General features: G+C 35.6%; 1 protein-coding gene across 1 annotated transcript in view; it reads left to right on the top strand.

Annotated features, from left to right (window-relative positions):
* Positions 1-20,636, top strand: part of LOC145292193 (cilia- and flagella-associated protein 65-like) — a 2,765,874-nt gene that overhangs the window by 818,571 nt on the left and 1,926,667 nt on the right. The window contains exon 16 of the mRNA XM_080138498.1: positions 14,372-14,426. Within this exon, the coding sequence (XP_079994624.1) occupies positions 14,372-14,426 (55 nt within the window). The remainder of the gene's footprint in view (positions 1-14,371; positions 14,427-20,636) is intronic.

Below are 20,636 nucleotides of genomic sequence, written 5' to 3'. Positions count from 1 at the left end.
AGTCTCTTGAGAAACAAGCATTGATCAATCGACGACCCGTATGAGACATTTCCACTATGAGAGTCTCCAGGGAATTGAGTTGGAAGAGTTTTGGCATGAGCATCACATCTCCAGAGGTGACAAATAGGTTGAACACTATCGATTGCACCTTGTATGGAAAACAGGTAAAAACTTCTAACAGAAAATTCCGTTTGGCTGAAAATACATATGAAACAGTATAGCACCATTCATTGCCAAGATTTAAAAAGTTTCCTCCTACATATATCTATTATCAAGGAGTTACCTCATATCAAGGCCCAAGAGCCATTCAAAGATAAGGGTTACTAAATGTCAAGTAGCCAATGAGACAATATCATGATAATTGGTAATGGTGGCAATTCGGTAGAATTTTTTTTATTTAAAAAGAATGCTCAACAATAACTTGTTTACATTGAATTTGAAAACGACCCTGTGATAGTCAGCCGTGAAGCAACCCAACTGTATTGTGTTTTCTACACTGCATATAAAGTATATCTGTTTTGTCTTCTGGATGTGATTATGATGATGAAGTAATTCTTTTATTTATTTATTTTTTAGGAATTTAAATTTATGCAACAACAAATAATAATAAAGTTTTTTTCTCGCTCTGACATTGGTATTAAAAGTCTACTTTTTATATTTAAAAATGATTGAAACGAACTTTTTATATAATCACCTATGAATATGCGAGCGACTACATTATGGTTAACTAATTTGCATATTTCTTAAAAAAACGAGCGTTAATTACATATTCATTTTTTACGGTTTCTTATTAGAAAATTGGTTTCATTTCACTATTACACTGAATTCTATTTATATATAGTTTCTATATTCTGCATTATTGTGTAACATTTAAGATCAAAACTTTCTAGCGCACAGAAATATATATAAGTGACCTTGTGTGTGTGTGTGTGTGTGTGTGTGTGTGTGTGTGTGTGTGTGTGTGTGTGTGTGTGTGTGTGTGTGCAAAAAAGTCTGTACTAAACTCTTCTCTAAATATTTGATCTACAGAGTTGAAATTTGATATATAGGTATTTGCATTTGTTTTTTAACCGGGAAAAATTGCTACTAAAGGTATCAAAATTGAAAACAAAACAGTTGGCCTTGGCAGGGTAAGTTGAATAAAATATTACTGTTACTTTTGTGCATATGCAAAATTCAACATTCATAGCTAAATTTTTAACCTTTTGTATCTATCTGTCGGTAACTCAGATGATAACGATGCTGGGGTGAATAAATAATGGATAAGGTTGGAGTGCTAAACGTTTTGGTTTTGATTGTATCAAATAATACCCAAGACATATGTTTCATATAACTTTGGAAATCATTACTATACATTGGATAATAATCAATAGAGAATTGGCTTTATAATAATATCGAAGAAATGTGCATGAAATAAAATATAATAGTTATGTGTCTTTTACGATTGAGCAATGCTGGGCGGCCTACTAGTTAATAAATAAAATGTCCTTTTAAGCAAATATCAGGAAGTTTCAACAGATGTCCTGTTGGATTAAGAGACCAACAACAGATTTAAAACCTTTTCTCAAAAAAAGTGAGGCGATTGTAAAATCAGCATAAATAAAATAGAATTATATAATTGATAAAATAAATTATATGGTTGATATAATGAACTATATGGTTGATATGAATTATATGGTTGATATAATGAATTATATGGTTGATATAATGAATTATATGGTTGGTATAATGAACTATTTAGTTGATATAATGAAATATTTTGTTGATATAATTAAGTATATGGTTGATATAATGAATTATATGGTTGATATAATGAATCGTACGGTTGCTTTAATGAATCGTACACTTGATATAATGAATTATATGGTTGATATAATGAACTATTTGGTTGATATAATTGAACTATTTGGTTGATATAATTGAACTATTTGGTTGATATAATGAACTATTTGGTTGATATAATGAACTATTTGATTGATATAATGAACTATTTGGTTGATATAATGAAATATTTTGTTGATATAATGAACTATTTGGTTGATATAATGAACTATTTGGTTGATATAATGAAATATTTGGTTGATATAATGAATTATACGCTTGATATAATGAATTATACGCTTGATATAATGAATTATACGCTTGATATTATGAACTATAGGGTTGATATAATGAATTATAGGGTTGATATAATGTTTTAATTGAAATAATGGTGTGTAAATACGTCTTAGTTAAGGAAAATACTCAATATCTTATGTGGAGGTGCTTGATAGGCCTAATGGATACCTTACAGTCTATTTAGTCACGTGCACTGAGGTCAAACCCTATTCAGTTCATTTAAACTACTTGTACAAGAAGAATGGCAACCTTATCAGTAAAAAAAATAATCTGTAGTAACACTAATAATAGTTTATGATAATATGTAATTCCTAATCACTGACAATCTCTACCTTTTATAGTTATAGATACATAAAAGAAACTTTGCCTTTTCTCTAATTCCCTCGAACATTAGCCAAATCAATGAATAGTAAACCTGCAAGGGCAGTGATTCATAGACATGAAATATAAAATATCGATTCAAATGTTATACAAATATATGTGGATGTAAAACGCATCCAATAAAAAAAATAGGAATAAAACTGTGTGCGTCAGTGAAAGCTTGGAGGCAAAGGACCTGATAGAAAACATGATCTGAGATTTAGATGCTTCATATATAACACTATTAATGTGGGTTTAGTATTATTTGACTGAAATCGTTTCTGCTACACTTGGAAAAATGTAAATGTTTATGGCTATTATGGTCTTTCATACTCTGAAAATTTTATTTCATTTCAATCATTTGTGCGGTAGTAAATCCGGAAAAGTATTACCTTTATTAAAAAGTGACTTATGTTAAATGTCCTATATTGAATGAATGTTTTACAGTAGGTATTTTGTTTCAACATTAAATAACTCCCCAAAAGAGTTGATGTGAAAGGTGTTCAGTAAGTAATGCCTTTCATCTACTTCTCATAGCAGCACAGCAACGAAAATTGCCACAGTTATTAGTCTTTCTCTACGTATGTACCAAACAGTTGTCTTTCATTGTTTAAAGCAACTTTGGAGAGCGTTTTTGTAGAACACACCAGGTTGTTTCCCTAACTTTGACGTGACTTTGAAAATCAAGGTTGCATCATTTGAGGATCACTTTACTTTCAAAAACAATTTTTGCACATTGTCTTGCAGATGGGGGATAACTTTACTGATCTTGTCCCGCCTCTTGATTTTGATAGCGTTTCTTAATTTCCTCAAAAGTAAAGCATAATAGACTACTGTAATTGTGGTACTCTTTCCTAGGAAATCTGTCATCACCACCTCATCCCGGTGAGCATGACTTTGCCAGCAAAAGCATCATGCTTGTCTTTAGTGGTGGTGAGTTCATCTGTTTTCACTGCATTAATTGGGGTTTGGCTTCTGGATTATTGTGATATAGCCAGGTTCTTCATGTGTAATTAGTCTTTTAAAAAAAACTTTGACTCTTTTTCTTGGCACATCTCCAAGTTCACCTTCGAGCACCTGATGTGTTCTCACTTCTGGAAAAGTGTTATTAACTTGGGAATCCATATGGCAAACACTTTATGTATATATTAATGTAAATGTACTAATCTTTATCCCTAGACTATTTGGCAAATAATCACGCATTGATTTTCTAAAATAGTAGCCTCAACTTAGCTGACAGATGCCTCATCGATAGCAGAAGGGTTAGGAGCGATTTTTACAGATTTCCGGCCATGTCTGAATTCATGATGTCAGCGTTTTACAAAGTCATATGATGGAGCATCATTATTATACGTTTCTTTCTTTTCATCAAATGTCTTCTGTGGTGTGCGTCCTTTCAAATACAAAACCCAGGTCACTGCATGACGCTGAACTAGCTCCATTTCAAACCTGACTTAATTAGAAAAAACACAATTATTTTAGAGCTGTAATTTGCTATATAATCCATAGAGATATAGATCATTACACATGCAAAATTTCAGTTAGATCAGATAACTGGAAATAAGTCAGGGTTATTATTTGTTGAACAGACCTTGTACATTGTAAATCAGACAAACCAAACCTATTTTACTCAAACCTTTTTTAAGTTCATAATAGAAGCTTTCATTATAGATTACTATATCTCAGTAGATTATAAAGCAAGCCTGGTTAGTAGTTAAATGGTAACTATTTGCAAATATCACATGCAATACCTGATCCTAGTGAACTTGCAAGTTCAATGTCAGCTTGCAACTACAACGATTAACCCTGAAATATTCATTTTAATTTGTGCCAATCAAACTCTGCTCAGCGACGATAGGACGATTTTAGATTTGTAAAATTTACAAAGAAAATTTAATTTTAATAATAAAATGTAAATAGAAATATTCCTTGAATAATAATGAGAAAATGTAACGTTTCCATAAATAAAACAACTATAATAATAATCATAATAATAATGAAATATAATTATAAACACTTATGAATTAGTTGTCCTGTTACGAAAGCTGTTGTTTGAATGAATAGATTTGAGTGACATCCTACGAGTCAGAGTTGACTCCAGAACAGAAGTTAATGAAACCATATGTCTTACAGATAGAGATTTTGTATTTATTTTCAAGCAGAGAAGACGTGTCCAGGCGGAGGGGGAAGGGAGAACATAACAAGAAAACTACCCTCTCTCTCTCTCTCTCTCTCTCTCTCTCTCTCTCTCTCTCTGCACACAACTAACCCATCCCACTTTTTGTGTGTGACTATTATTTCTCATTTGAATAAACCTTTTTATAATCATCAGTGCCTGAATAGTTTTGTCAGCAAATGATTCATAAACTGTGTTCGCAACGAGTATATAGTTTTACACGTCCTCATTAAGCTTTTGTATTTTCCTGCTATCTCTGTAGGATAGTAATATAAGCTTAAGGTTTTGTTAATTAAATATATCTATCTTGAAATGTAAACCTGTTACGTTCTTGCACTTAATGCCGAATTAACGAATTGTAATAGTCTCCAACAGAAACATTCTTCTGCATAGTGACACTGCTCCAAGCAAACTAAAACACTCTTACTTTATAACTTGTTTCACTAATTAATTCTCTCGGTAAGGAAATCCTGATGATGCAAAATAATCATATGTAACATGCCTTACAGATATTAAAGTGCACGTACAGGGTGACCCCCCCCCCCCAAAAAAAGCTAAATGGAGGCCATCTAAAACATATGCTGTAGAATAGCGAAAAAAAGGCCAAAGACCCTAGTGCTTTGATGTGATGTTTTGAATATAATAAACTAGTTATGACCAAAGTTTCATTTCATTCGGACAAAACACTAAGAAACGGGGTCTAATTAGAGTTGGGACCCGTTTTGGGGGGGGGGCACCCTGTACACATTACGGTGTATGAAAGATAGAAAACTAGTTGACGTCATTGAATAAGTAAATACATAAATGATTTTCAATTTTACCATTTGCTTCCATATTTAATATTTGGATTTGTCACAAGGCTATTTACCAGAGAAGAGAACCTATTGAACAGATTTACTACTAAATTCTTTCAACAACTTACAAACTGTTACTCTTCACTCGGCATTGTGTAAATATTAATAAAATATATTTGATTATTAAACAAAAATACTTATATTTCATATATGTTATTGAAAGAAGGGAGATAATTGCATGAAAACTTCCGCTCTCAAATGGCTTTAATGTTGTGGAGACCAGATACTACATTTTGATCTTAGTCAAAAGGCCAAGGAGCCATGAATAAATATGTTTTTGTGATTAGGCATTCTTTAATGAATGAAAAAGGCTATAAAATATATAATGTCCTAATACATTATTAAAAATATATAATACATTATATATTATTTTTTATTTTTACTTTTCGGTATCCTTTGAGATGAGGCTTCATAATTTGTGTATTCATCTTATGCGCACTGTTCTCCTCATCTTCATAGTTGTTGCCGGTTCACCACGTTTCAACTAACTATTCCTCTGGCCTCCTTCAGGTGGGTAACTGTGACAGGATAGGAATGCTGAGTCCTATAACTGTATTCTCAGTAATTACTGCCTTCCATAGTTGTTGTTGTCTCACTACGTTTTTTGTCAACTTATCCTCTGGCCTGCTTTGCACAGGATAGGAACCACTATCTTCGGGCAATGCTCACCTGGAACCATAGAGACTCTACACCTCTATCCACTGCACTACCGGCCTCAAAAGATGAGTTGGCTGGAACATGATGAAAAAACAACTATGAAAATGAGGATAACAGTCCACAAAAATTGAAAATATATTAATGTATTATTTTTTAAATAAATAATTTTACTTTTAATTTATTCATACTCATGATATTGTAAGATCTGTGTTCGCTCTTGACATCTATAAAAAAGAAATACGTTTTAGTTTTAATTTATTCACACACATAATATTGTTAAGTCGGTCTAGGCCTGGAGGATCTAGTCTATACTATATGTTTGTTGTCTATGTCTGGAGATACATTTTTTTTTTTTTTTTACACAGTGATCACCACTTATCAAGGCCCGGAAGCCACTCAGGGATAAGGGTTATTGCAAGTACATTACGTTAGTGAGGAGATTTGCTGAAATGTTTACTTAAGGGGGCGGTTCATTAGGAATTTGTTAACATTGGACTTGAATACAACCAAGTTGTAGTCTGGAGGGAAGCAGGCAGACGGAACAGAGTTCCACAGGCGTGCAGTTCTAAGAAAGAAGCTTTGTTCATGGAATCCGCATTTTGATTTAGGCACAGATATAGAGTGGGGGAAATTTTTCACAGTGGATTCAGCTAGACGGGTGTTTTTCGTGAAAGATTGGCAAGGGGGACCAGAGATTGGAGTTCAGACGAGCATCTGCCATGGAAATAACGATAAAACAAGGATAGGCTCGCAACGTCTCTTCTGTGGGAGAGAGGTTGCAGGGTAGAGAAAAGGGCATCCCCCACTAAGCCACGAAGTCTATTTTGTACTCTGTCAAGGCAGGATAGGCTGTTTTTAGCAGCTCCTGCCCAGATATGGCAACAGTATTCCATCCTTGGACGTACTTGGCTTTTATATAGATAGAGAATTGCATCAGTAGTGAGATATCTTCTGGAGCGGTAGAAGGATCCCACCATCTTTCCAGCGACCTTGGCAACAGACTTGATGTGTAATATGGATACATGAGTCACCTATAACATTTTTATATCCTTTTATGGTAAATGCAAAAAAATTCTTTGCATCCCAAAGTTATCTCCCTTGTCAAGAGACAATTTGATTTATCTACTCAGCTTTGTATATACCTTTACATTGATGAGACGACGGCAGAGAAAAACATGGATAATCCACAATAGAAGATGCTACCCAAACCGGTTTATGACCGACTATTAATTCCTATTTCATAATAATAGTTTTTTTTTGTTAAATTGTTAATAAATCACTTAATATTGTTGATCTCCATAGAATCGTTTTCATTTATTTATTTCTTACATTTGTGTCTCTTCATCCAAAAACCACTTCACAAGAAATTGAAAGCAAAGCCTTATATACTGTAATTTTTCTACAGAAGTTTTCAGAAATACAATCCTGGTATTATTATGCCCGGGTGTTTCGAGGTGTGTGTGGTTTTGGGTAAATCAAAACAAAAGAATAATAAAAAATCGTTGCCCGGGTGTTTGTTTCCGGGGGGAGGGGGGTTAAAAAAGTTTTGGTAGGTAAGTAGGAAGGATCGAACCCGAAGCTTTGAGGTGCAGTTGGAAAATAAAGTGTGAAAAATAAAATGTGCAACGTTAACAGCTTGGCCACCAAGAAATAGTAATAGAAATGTGTTTGAATTTATTTAAGTACCAGAAAGATGATTTAGTAGCAGTTGTACGTAGTGTTTGTATCTGCAGTGCTTCTAATATAGCCTGCCTGTTTTGCACAACCATAAGTTCCACATATGTGTTTATATCAATAGGTTGAGACTGTTCCGCCTCATATGAGTCTGGGTCAAAAGTTACTTGCTGATGTGACCCATGGTCCCGATTTGCGTTTTCGTTCAAGGAAGTACCAAAAATATCTTCCTGAGACTGTTCATAATGTCCCCATTGTCGACTTCTTTTTCTGGTTGCAACTGCTGTTATATTACGACTTAGGGAAGTATTTTTTGGTGGCATATTGTAAAAAAAAATTGTATTGTGTAAAAAGTGAAAGATTGTTATATACTCAACTAATGAACTAAGGAGTAGATAGGCTCTGTCTATCGCCCGGCTTCCATACTCCTTCTTTGCCTATTAGTCAAGCGCAGAGACACTATCTCAGTGATTCGACAGAAACACCCAGCGGTAGATCTTGTTTCCTGGCTAGGGCAACGAACACCATTTTTCCCCATTCCCAGCACGCCCCACCCCTAAAACTGAACATTTGGGAGTGCTTGAGTATGAGATATGCCTGAGCAATAAGATTGGGTTGATCTTCTTCTAATGGGTTGAGGGTACCGGATTGACAGTTCCTGGCTGCTGTTCCCAACTGGTAGTACAGGTGCCCTAACTCTTTGGTAGTGCTTAGAGCGGCTGCTCCATCAACAGTTGAATAATATCGGGTTGTTTGTAGTGCCATGACGCGCATGGAAAGGGACCCTGCACTCATCCCTGGTGGGCTTTCCTGAGGCCACAATCCTAATTGGAGAAAGGTCAGCTGATGGTCTACTTGTGATGCATGTCTGAAGCTCTGCATAACCTCTTGTTTAGCTCCCCCTTACCTAAACCGAAACTCTTTAAAAAAAAATATGATGACAGAACAATAAAAAAATAAGCTTAAACCAGGCTTAGGGACAAACAAATTCAACTTGCCTCCTCCCTTGAGGCTCACATTCACAAATATCCGTGGACTTAGAACTAACTTAGCTGATGTTGAAGCATTTCTCTTAACAAATACCCCAGATATCTTAGCACTAAGTGAGACTAACCTACACTCCTCCATCCCCTCTAATCACTTTAACATGCCTGGATATCTCCTACTCTGCCGTAAGGACTCTGACAGACACATGCACGGACTTGGAGTTTACATTCGTAATACCCTCCCCCTGACTAGAGAAACAAACCTAGAAACAGATGATCAAGCCTTTATGTGCTTTAGACTAAACATGCAACACAATATTAGCTACTATTATTTTCTCTACCGCTCTCCCTCAACTCAGGACTGCACCATAATAAACAAAGTCTCTGACAGCATAGACACGGCACTGTCCCTCGACACCAGCGCACAAATACATGTATTTGGTGACTTTAATGTCCACCACAAAAACTGGCTTGGATTCTCTACTTACACAGATGCAGCAGGCAGCACGACTCATAGCTTCACTATATCTCACTCCCTATCACAAATTGTTACTTTTCCAACCCGTTTCCCTGACCAGGAAGAACAACACGCATCACTTCTAGATTTGTTTTTGACCACAGTTCCCGATGACTGCATAACGAAAGCTCACAGCCCACTCGGGAACGCTGATCATGCAGTGATAATGGTTGAAATCGCCCTAAACTCTAGAGCCAAAACTAAAGAGCCAGTGCTCAAAACAACGAGATATTATAAAAAGGCTGACTGGGAAGCCATCAGAGAACTAATCAGAGATGCCCCATGGAGAAATATTTTTTCTCTCCCTGCTGAACAGTGTGCAAACGAGATCACTGACTGGTTCAAAACTGCAATCGAAGCGCATGTTCCCATGCAGAAATTTTATAGTAAGCCCCACTCTCCCCAATGGTTTACGTTGACTTGCGCAACTGCCATTGCTCAAAAGCAGCATGCATACTGTAGGTTTAATCGACATCAGTCCAGTTCAAACAGACTGAAGTATATAGAAGCTAGAAATAACGTTAAGAAAGAAATAGCGACAGCTAAGAGAGAATTTACAGAAACCACTAAAAAGCGCATCGAAGCACAAAAACTAGGAACTCGAGACTTCTGGAAAATCTACAACAGTGTAGTAAATAATGGGCAATCAACAATTCCCCCACTAACCAACAATCACGAGGTTGTCTCCTCAGCAACCGACAAGGCTAACATGCTTGTCAGTCGGTTTGCCTCAAACTCCACCCTGGACCCTTCCAACCACCCCCTACCTGACTTTCCTATGCAGACAGACGCCACGCTAGACGATCTGAAAGCCACCCCTGCTCAGGTGCATGCTATCATAAAAAACCTTGACACTTCAAAAGCATGTGGACTCGATCTTATCCCAGCTGTACTATTAAAAAAGTGCTCAGCGAAAGTAGCTTCAGTTCTCTCCAAACTCTACAACAAATGCCTTAATGAAGCTTGCTTTCCGGGCTATTGGAAGACTGCTTCTGTTGTACCAGTATTCAAGAATTCTGGCGAAAGGACTAACCCATCAAATTATCGCCCCATTAGCCTCCTCCCACTTTTTGCCAAAATATTTGAGACCTTAATTAACCATGCTCTAGTCCATCACCTTACAGATGCTAAACTTCTGACTGACAAACAATATGGATTTAGACAAGCCCGTTCCACAGCAGACATCCTAACTGTGATCTCTGAACGTATATACCATTCACTGGAGAAAGCGGGGGAGGGCAGAGCGGTAGCTCTAGATATATCTAAGGCTTTTGACAGGGTATGGCATGAGGGTCTCCACAGGAAAATCAGATCATACGGTATCACTGGTAGAATACTTAACATAATTAAATCCTTCTTAGATAAGAGAAAAATCCAGGTTGTCCTCGACGGTCGTACATCTAAACAATATGATATAAATGCGGGGGTGCCCCAGGGTTCTATCCTTGGACCTCTATTGTTCCTGATATTCATAAATGACCTCCCCGACAAAATTGCCTCTGAGATGGGTATATATGCTGATGACACTACACTCTATGGCAGGCACGACAGGAAGACGAATGAACACATTTCTAAAGAAATGGCAGAAACACTAGAGGAAGACCTCCAATCTGTGGTGGAATGGGGACAAAAGTGGTTGGTTGCGTTCAATGCTGCCAAGACTAAACTAGTTTCATTCAATAATTACAAGAAACCCTCTCTACCACATATAGCAATGGCCAACGACTCTTTATCTGAGAGTACATCTTTCAAACTCCTTGGCCTAAAGTTCACAGGAAACATGAGTTGGAACATTTACATTGAGGGCATTGCCAGGACCGCTGCAAGAAAGGTGGGCTCTCTCTACCGTGCTAGAAACTACTAACACCCGAAAGTATACTGTACCTCTATAAGGCCACCATTCGCCCATGTATGGAGTATTGCTGTCATATTTGGGCTGGTGCATCTGCTACTAGTCTCTCGCTCCTTGACAAGGTTCAAAAAAGAGTCGCAAACCTGATAGGCCCTGAACTGGCATCTAAGCTTCAGCCTCTGTCCCATCGACGAAATGTTGCATTCCTCCACCTTTTCTACAAATATTTTAGTGGTGAATGCTCTAACGAACTGCAATCCCTTGTGCCCCCACGACGTGAGGACCCTCAACAAACCTGACAGGCTGCTAAATCCCACCCCCACACTGTAGAGATCCCTAGATGTAAAAGATCTTTTTACTCCAATAGTTTCTTCCCCAGAACCGCTAGACTCTGGAATTCCATTCCAGGTCCTTGCTTCCCCAACAGTACTGACGTGCAGAAGTTCAAGTGCAACGTGAACCGACATCTTGCTGCCCAAATCCCTACATAGTACCCCAGTAGTTGTTGCCCCTGATAGTAGCCCCCTACACCAAAATGGCAATTTGCCTTGCTTGGGGTGAAAATGTAATAAAAACAAAAAAAAACAAAAAAAACTAATGAACAAATTGTTGTTTGACTTCTAATATTTGATCGCCTTTTAAACTGAGGAGGAAAAATGACACAATTCAGTTTGTTTTTAATGCCCCCCCTCCTGCTACCGAACAAAGAAATAATTTCAACATTTCAAATACTGAATGAAATGTATGAGTTTACTACTATGAAGCGATTTAGCTAATATACGACGGGAGTAAAGTTTAAGGAAATGTAAACAGTGGACGTTATTTAGGAAACGAAATAAACCAGAAATGATTTTTATTTATTTATTTTTTTGTGCAAAAAATGGAAATAATCACAGCTCTATTAGTGGCCAATTTTGGGTGGGAAAAATGACATTATTGTTGAGGTTTCCACTAACCCGCTCCTGGCAAAGAAATGAAACTCTAAATTACGCCACGGAGCACTGCAACTGTGTTTAGTGATTGTAAGTAGGTTAACATGAATGAAGTGAACGGTTGTATAATGCAATATGATATGAAAGTTCATTTACCTGAATATCGGCTGCTAAGTGTTATTCGATGAGGGTATGCTAAATGAAAAGCAAACGTGGTATAAGGAAGACTCGGAAATCAATTCAGTTTGTAGTAAAACATGGAATGAAAGGTTCGAATCGGTTAAGTCCATGGTGCGTTTCACCCAGTAGAAAGCATAGAATGGAAAGAAACGTTAAAATTCCATTCCAGGTTTTTTAAGCAACGACAAAACAAAATAAAGCGAAAAAAAAGAAAATGGCGTGAGTAACCCTTCAATCCGGTTAAGTGCATGGTGCATTTCACGTTAAAATTCCATTCCAGTTTTTTCAAGCAACTACAAAACGAAATAAAGCAAAAAAAAAAAATGGCATAAATAACCCTTCGATTCGATTAAGTCCATGGTGTGTTTCACCCAGTAGAAAGCGTAGAATGGAAAGGCACGGTGAAATTCCAATCCAGTTTTTTTAAGCAACTACGAAGTAAAGAAAACCCAAACCGGTGTTCCTTCGTAACTGTCCTTTGTGCACGATCCCGGAAACAGTGTAAGTGGTGGTGAGGGAAGGAGGAATTAATCAGAGAGAAAAAATTTTACTACCTCAATTGATTTTAACCGATTTTGGCAGTGAACGCTCACCAGAAAAAATATAGGAATCTACGATTATCAAGGAAGTGGAGAGGTAATATGCCTATAACACACCTCAGATATTGTGCTGCAGTTTGTGCATATTACATTCGCATGAAATGTCTTGATTTTTAATCCTATTAAGGTTAAAATCATAGGGGGAAAATGAGTTCATTTTATATATATAGGGATTAGGAATTTTTCAATAGTTTCCTGTATGCAACATGTATTCAAAAATAGCAAAATATATGTTTTATTTTGATTCATGTAATTTAAAATTGAAAATTATAAACATTAAAAAGTAACCATAACACTAGTAGTATAGGGTTATAGGCTGGGGTAAAAAATACACAGGAGTCTTCACACAGTATCTGGCCATGCTACCTAGTGTAACTGCTTGTATGGTAAAATAATAAACTTCCTTCAGTCATTATAAAGTTTTTGTATCATTTGAATTCTTCAGACTATTGTTTTCATGTTCAGTGTAATTTTTATAATGTTTCGATAGATGTAACCTTTGACCGTCTTCAGGTTTATATTGCCAAATTCGGGAGTCTTTCTGTCGAACTCAAGAATCTGCTTTGAATTTCCGATGGAACCCTTAATTCATGGGCTTAACATGCTCTAGTTCCATCAGTTATGGTTGAATAGAAGTTCTGAGTAATCCGCAATTTGTATTTTCATTCGCTCACACTGAGGATTGAACCTTCAACCTTCAGAAGAAGGTCACTTTTACAACTGAATCTTTCCAAGTACTCTAGCCACTGTGCCAGAGGTCTTTGCAGACTCAAGATGAGAACAAGAGTCAAAAACATCTAAGTAATGCGAATAACTAATCCTCATCTCAAAAATTCAAAAACGTAATTTATAAGTTTTGTCTATAAATTTGTTTTCCACGATTAATAGAATAAAATTCAATGATAACTCAATTTGATTCATGGGATTATCAAGACATTAAAAGTTCTTGCACCATTTAGTTTAGGGACAACATTTATTCATTACAAAGAGGTTATTTACCATTGAAAAATTTGCTTGAAAACAAAGTTTTTAATAAATCTATATGTGTGCACATCTATTCATGTGCATATGTATCGTTGAATGTTTTATTCATTTGTTTTTCTTCCTTTATATCGTTGTATATTTTATTAATCCTTTTTTCTTTCTTGTAAACCTTTAATCAACTTCTTTACATCAGTGTCACTTATGTCTGCGAGATGAAATGTATCTCATCCCTTTTCTTTGATTGCTCTCTTTCTCTTTTTGTTTACTTAACGACCCACGAACAAACAAATGACCATGATGGAAGACATTGTTCTTGGTGAGATGTAAATCTTTTCAAAGCCGATGGAATTAAGGAAAACAAAAAAAGAAATTCTTTGAAATATGTGCTTTGCTTTATTTTGTATGTTTCCCATTCTCAGTATTCCTATGAAAGGCAACCGATGTGATTACATGTTACCAGTATTTCGTCTCTCTCACAACAGATGCTGTGTATTACCAACACGACAAGAGGAAAAGTCTGTGTTCAATGGACTCCAGGTAGGAAGTTTATTATTTAACACTTTTTTTTAGAATTTCTTTATATATGTTTGTTCTCCAAGAGCCAGTAATAATCAGAACAAATGCAGTGGTATGATTAACAAAAGTATGTTACACAAAGAATGATTCCGATTCTTTTGCCCTGTCATCAACGACTGTCATGATGCTTAATCGTAACTGTATTTATTGTGTGCCTATTTATTCCCAGTATAGGACAACTTACACTATAACACATCAGGAAAAATACTCTCTCTCTCTATCTCTTTGGATTGCAAAACGACCATTGTTTTATTTTTGACTAGCGGAGGGGGGGGGGGCAGCGTGGCCCGGGTGTTTGTATGTGTTGGGGGGGGGGGTGATCAAAACAACCCTGTTTTTTAAAAAAAAAAAAACGTTGGCCGGGTGTTTGGAGGTGTAAAAGAAAAAAAAAAGTTTTAGTAGGAAAGTAGGCTTGAACCCTGAACCTTTGATGTGGAGGTGGAAACGAAATGGAAAAAAAAAACCCTAGGATCTAACCATCTCGGCCACGAGAGAAGAGGAATGAAAAGCATCTTAATTTAACATTTATAAAATGAAATTGACAAGTGCGAGAAACTTAAGTCATGTGATGTTTCACCTTGAAACATGACGTGGCTGCAAGCCAGTTTTTGCTTGTTTTATACTGAAAAGCGAAAGAAATATCTGGAAAAAATAGCACGTGAAAGTCAGGCAAATTAAATACACATGCGACTCCCATTCTTAAGTCGTAGATATTACAATTTAGATGTGATATAAAAAGTTTTAAGAAGAAGCGAGCCGAGCAAGAAGGCCCGATGAAAAAAAGCCTTTTGTAGACGTGCACAAAAAGTGAACATACATACATACATGCATACATACATACATACATACACACATTTTCGCTTTTATATATATATATATAGATAATTTAATGCTAAGTCTTTTTTCTACAAGATTAAAAAAAAGAATCAGATTTGGATCATGTGATTAAAACAATCAAATGTTAAATTCAACACACTGCTGCCAAAACCCGACACTCTGCTGTCAAAACTCAACTCAAAATTTCGACGCTCCACTGTCAAACCTCAGCCTCAAATCTTTCCTGTCAAACCTCAACTCTAGAACATGAAGCACTGCTGACAACACTTGCTATTCTGACATCCAAATCCAAAATTAAACCCGTTTCTGAAAAATCAGGCTTTTTATATCCAACCGAAGGCATCTCATTTGCATGTTGGGTGACACTATTGCAAGCATATAAAGAGAAAAGGCGGTATTTTTTCTTTTTTCTTTAATCTCTACATGAAACTCTACAGACTTCACACAAAAAGGTTTATACTAATTTTTTAATACTTAGTTACAAAAGATGAACTTATTTTCCTTTTTGTAGCACAGATCATTGAATAATATAATTTCTACTCTTTATTATTTATACTTAAAATTATATAAAATACATTAGGAGTTTCACTCAGCCGGAAGAAAAACGAACTTTTGTTTTCTGAGTAATCTTTGTAGTGTTAATTTTAAAAGAAAGTAATTTTCTTTGACTGAGTTAATATATTAACACGATTTTCTGAATGCAACAACATTTTTAATGAATAAAACTTCTGTTTTCTTCTGCAATTAATAACTGCAGTTTTTTTTAGTCCCGTTTTGCTTTCTTCGAAATAATGCAATTTTTTTATCAGTCATCAATTAATTTTCTTCGTTTACACACGCATATATATATATATATATATATATATATATATATATATATATATATATATATATATATATATATATGCTTGTGTGATTTAATAATTTACAAAAAGATGATGTAGCTTTATTCATAACATTGCACATAAGTTTTAGAAAAACGTTGTTGAAAATATCAAATATACTGAAATAATTTAATGTAGGAAAAATCTAGCTCTCAAAAACATTGTGTGTATGAATAAAATTGCCTCCATCTTGAAGAATTTCTCTTCATCTAACAGAGAACACAAGAGATACTACACTTTTATTCTAGCTCTAATTTTATGATTCAGTGTCTATTCAAATTCTGAGCTTCTATTTGTTTTAAATCTACACAAATTTTCAAATCAAAATATTCACACAGAAATGGTCATATTCTGACAATATAAGATTATTTTAGCATATTTTAGTACATTGTTTATAAAGTCATTATAAATGCTTGTTTTTTTTTTAGTCAGCATTTTTGTAAACTATCAGATAAAATATTAACTTATTTTTATTTTTATGTATTAATATTATGTAGTATAAGCCTCCAATGAAATATATTTTTGTTAAAGGTTGTATTGAGATAATAATTAAAACGTTATATCCACAAAAAGGTATAATAAATAACATAATCATAATCGCTCTAACCCCCATCATGCTCCAATTGAAATGAATGGTTCGCGTCTTGGCGAAGCTCCATGTCGTGACAAGCTTCTGGGGCTGACCTTCACTTCTGATCTGAAATAGAAACATATACATAAAATATGTTGGCAAGATCGCTGGAAAAATAGTTGGATCACTCTACCGTTCCAGAAGGTATCTCACTGCAGATGCAATATTCTATCTGTATAAGAGTCAAGTACGCCCACAAATGGAGTACTGATGCCACATCTGGTTAGGAGCTGCTCGGCACACCCTATCCAGGTTTGATAGAGTTCAAAACTGGCTTCAAAATCTAGTAGGTGATGCCCTTATCTTTTTCTTGCAATCTCCTTGTGAGCCTGTCTCCACTCTATTGCTAGTGTCCTGGCAAGTACTCGACTGAACTCCAATCTATGGCCCCTACTTGCGAAACTTTCGAAAAAAAAAAAACACTCGACTAGCTACAACGACTATAAGCGATTTTCCCCACTTTGTATTAAATATAGATACCATGAACAAAGCTTCTTTCCCAGAACTTCCCGTCTGTGAAACACTGTTCTACTGACCTGTTTTCTAATTGAATTCAACATGGTTTCAAATCCAATGTAAACAAGTTATTGCTGAACCGTCTGCATAAATAATCCATTTCTATCAAATTTACATCATTAACGATTACTAAACTACCACCTTACATTCATTAATGCTTATCCTTGAGTGGTCTTTAGGCCTTCATAAATGGTGACTCCCAAGTAAAAAAATAAACAAAACAAAAAAAACATCACGATTCATTTCCCATGTAAAATATCTACATTGTAATATATATTTGCTTCATTGATTTTTAAGATGCTGTGTTTACCGTATAGTATGTATGATATCAGTCAGTGAAATCCTGAAAGTTTAATTCAGCAAAATTATATATTTTTTATGTGTGTAAAATAGGTGAATAAAAGCATTTGATAAATCTTGTTTAAATAAAACATTTCTAAGTTTGGTAAAACAACCGAAAGAAAAATGATTTTTACGTGTTTGAACACGTGCCTCAGTTAATTTCTCTCATCCAAAATAGTTGTAATAATTTTAGAAGGAAACATGGCTGAACATCATTTTGTGTGAAAGCTATTGCCTGAATTCACCAAATTATCATGCAAAAACCTGAATCATACTTTGTTTTTAACCCTGATAATTTAAACATAAGATGCAAGAGAAATTATCTCTAATGATTATAGTTTCTATATGTGAGTACGTATAATGGTTTCGCTTTTGTGTTGGTAGCTTGATTCTGCTAATTAAAAAGTAACGTTTCAAATATATGAAGATTAAAATATGAGAATTATACTTCTTGTCATGATTGCTTTAAATGATTGTAATGTTATTGATATCTTTCTTATTATAAATTTTCCTGTGTGTGTGTGATGCGGTTTATCTCAGCCTACCGACAAGACAACCCACCGAGGCAAGTAAGGTATCGGAATGAAGCTTATGACCCAGCGGATGTTTTAGTGATATTTATATCCATGTTTGGTGTATGGAAATGCAAAAAAAAAAAGAAAAAGAAAATGAAAAAAAAATAACGATTTAGTAAACAACGTTTTATTTACTGAATATTTTTCCGGCACAAGTAAAACAGTTGATGTATTTGTGTGCGTTTAACCGATAAGCTCCTAAACTACTGGTCACATAACACTGAAATTAACAGGAAATACTAATCATACACCCATGATAGTTTATAATGAGTAAAATCTTTCGTTTGATGAATAACGCGTATAGAAATATGTCGGCAAGTTGAAATGCAAAATGTTCATTTCAACTTGACGACATATTTTTATTAGTTTTATTACGCATGCGCAAATTTAATCATAGCTGAAATTGGTTTAGTTTTATACTTTTCTTCTCTATCTGTCCGGTTAACTCAAATGATAGGGAAAATGGCTGGGGCACTAAATGTTTTTTTTTTGTTTTTTTATTACATTTTCACCCCAAACAAGGCACATTGCCACTTTGGTGTAGGAGGCTACTATCAGGGGAAACAACTACTGGAGTACTGTGTAGGGATTTGAGCAGCAAGATGTCAGTTCACGTTGCACTTGAACTTCTGCACATCAGTACAGTTGGGGAAGCAGGGACCTGGAATGGAATTCCAAAGTCTAGCGGTTCTGGGAAGAAACTACTGGAGTAGAAAGATCTTTTACATCTAGGGATCTCTGCAGTGTATGGTTGGGATTTAGCAGCCTGTCGGGTTTGTCGAGGATGTTCATGTCGTGGGGGCACAAATGCTTGCAGTTCGTCAGAGCATTCACCATTAAAATACTTGTAGAACAGGCAGAAAGATGCAGCGTTTCATCGATGGGACAGAGGCTGAAGCTTAGATGCCAGTTCAGGGCCTATCAGATTTGCGACTCTCTTTTGAACCTTGTCAAGGAGCGAGAGACTAGTAGCAGATGCACCAGCCCAAATATGACAGCAATACTCCATACATGGGCGAATGGTGGCCTGCCTTATAGAGGTACAAGATACTTTCAGGTGTTAGTAGTTTTCTAGCACGGTAGAGAGAGCCCACCTTCCTTGCAGCGGCCCTGGCGATGCCTTCAATGTAAATGTTCCAACTCATGTTTCCTGTTAACCTTAGGTCAAGCAGTTTGAAAGATGTACTCTCAGACAGGGAGTCACTGGCCATTGCTATAGGTGGTAGTTGATAGCACTTAAGTCATTTTTATTTTAAGTTTGGAAATCAGTACTATATATTAGATACAATATACTGTTCAATAGAGAATTGGCTCTGTAATAATAAATACAAAATGTGCATTAATTAGAATATATTTATACATATTTTACGATTGGCAAGGCTGGGTACCCCCCCCTACTAGTCAATTAATATTGGCTTTTGTAAATGAAAATTTACTCTTAATTGGTTACAAATATATATATATATATATATATATATATATATATATCGTTGTTATTGCACAAGCCTGATTGCATACCACTTTGAAATGGTAGAAACTGACCATTGTAAACATGCAATTGAATACCATGTAGCTGGTGTTCACTGTGCTGAACAGGTCAGCAATAAGCACAGCAGGCAGTGGTCGATTCAGCTCATAAGCCCAAGAATTGATGGGTTGGCCACCTTGCTCAAAGGTACAATAACTGATGGATTCAGACAATGATCAAGTCGCTGCTGACCAATATTCAAGTGTCTGTTCAGTTGATTGGCAAACAAACCAAATCTGAGATGGAATCGTAATGGCTGGCTCAATAAAGACAATTCTCAGCCTTTCATTGTGATCGGTGCTGATCAGACACTGGCTAGTGATGATAGATTAAATAAATAATTAAAAAATCACAAACTTATTTGAGATACTATTTTCTATATCTAATGGAAATTCCCAGTAATGTACAGATGTAAATCTGGCTAAATACTGAAAATGTGCAGAAGGGTTCCAAGAGTCACTTATGTTACCCAATTCTTGTAAACTTCTAATAAGTTTATGTCATACACAAATGTCTAAATACATCGTTTGTGTACTACCTTGCTTTTGAGGCAGATGTTTAATTTAGGATAGAGTATGAGGTGCCTTTAATAAGTTTCCAGACTTTGTTGAATGGGCACTTTTATTGATAGTTCATACATGAAACTTTATCCTCTTCAAAGTAATCTTCTCCGGTTTCAGTGCACTTGTTTTACCATTCAAACAATTTCTGGAAGGTCCCATGGAAGTCCTCTTGTGTGAGTGTGTCAATGATGCCACAATTGTCTCATAGCAACAACAGCCTCTAAAGTTTTCTTTGATCTTAGGGAATAGGCAAAAATCACAGTGAGCAAAATCTGGACTATAGGGCAGGTGAGGA

This window comes from Euprymna scolopes, chromosome 13 (assembly GCF_053919585.1).
Source record: "Euprymna scolopes isolate OS-2025 chromosome 13, ASM5391958v1, whole genome shotgun sequence".
Classification (NCBI taxonomy): domain Eukaryota; kingdom Metazoa; phylum Mollusca; class Cephalopoda; order Sepiida; family Sepiolidae; genus Euprymna; species Euprymna scolopes.
This window is presented reverse-complemented; position numbering and strand designations above follow the sequence as displayed.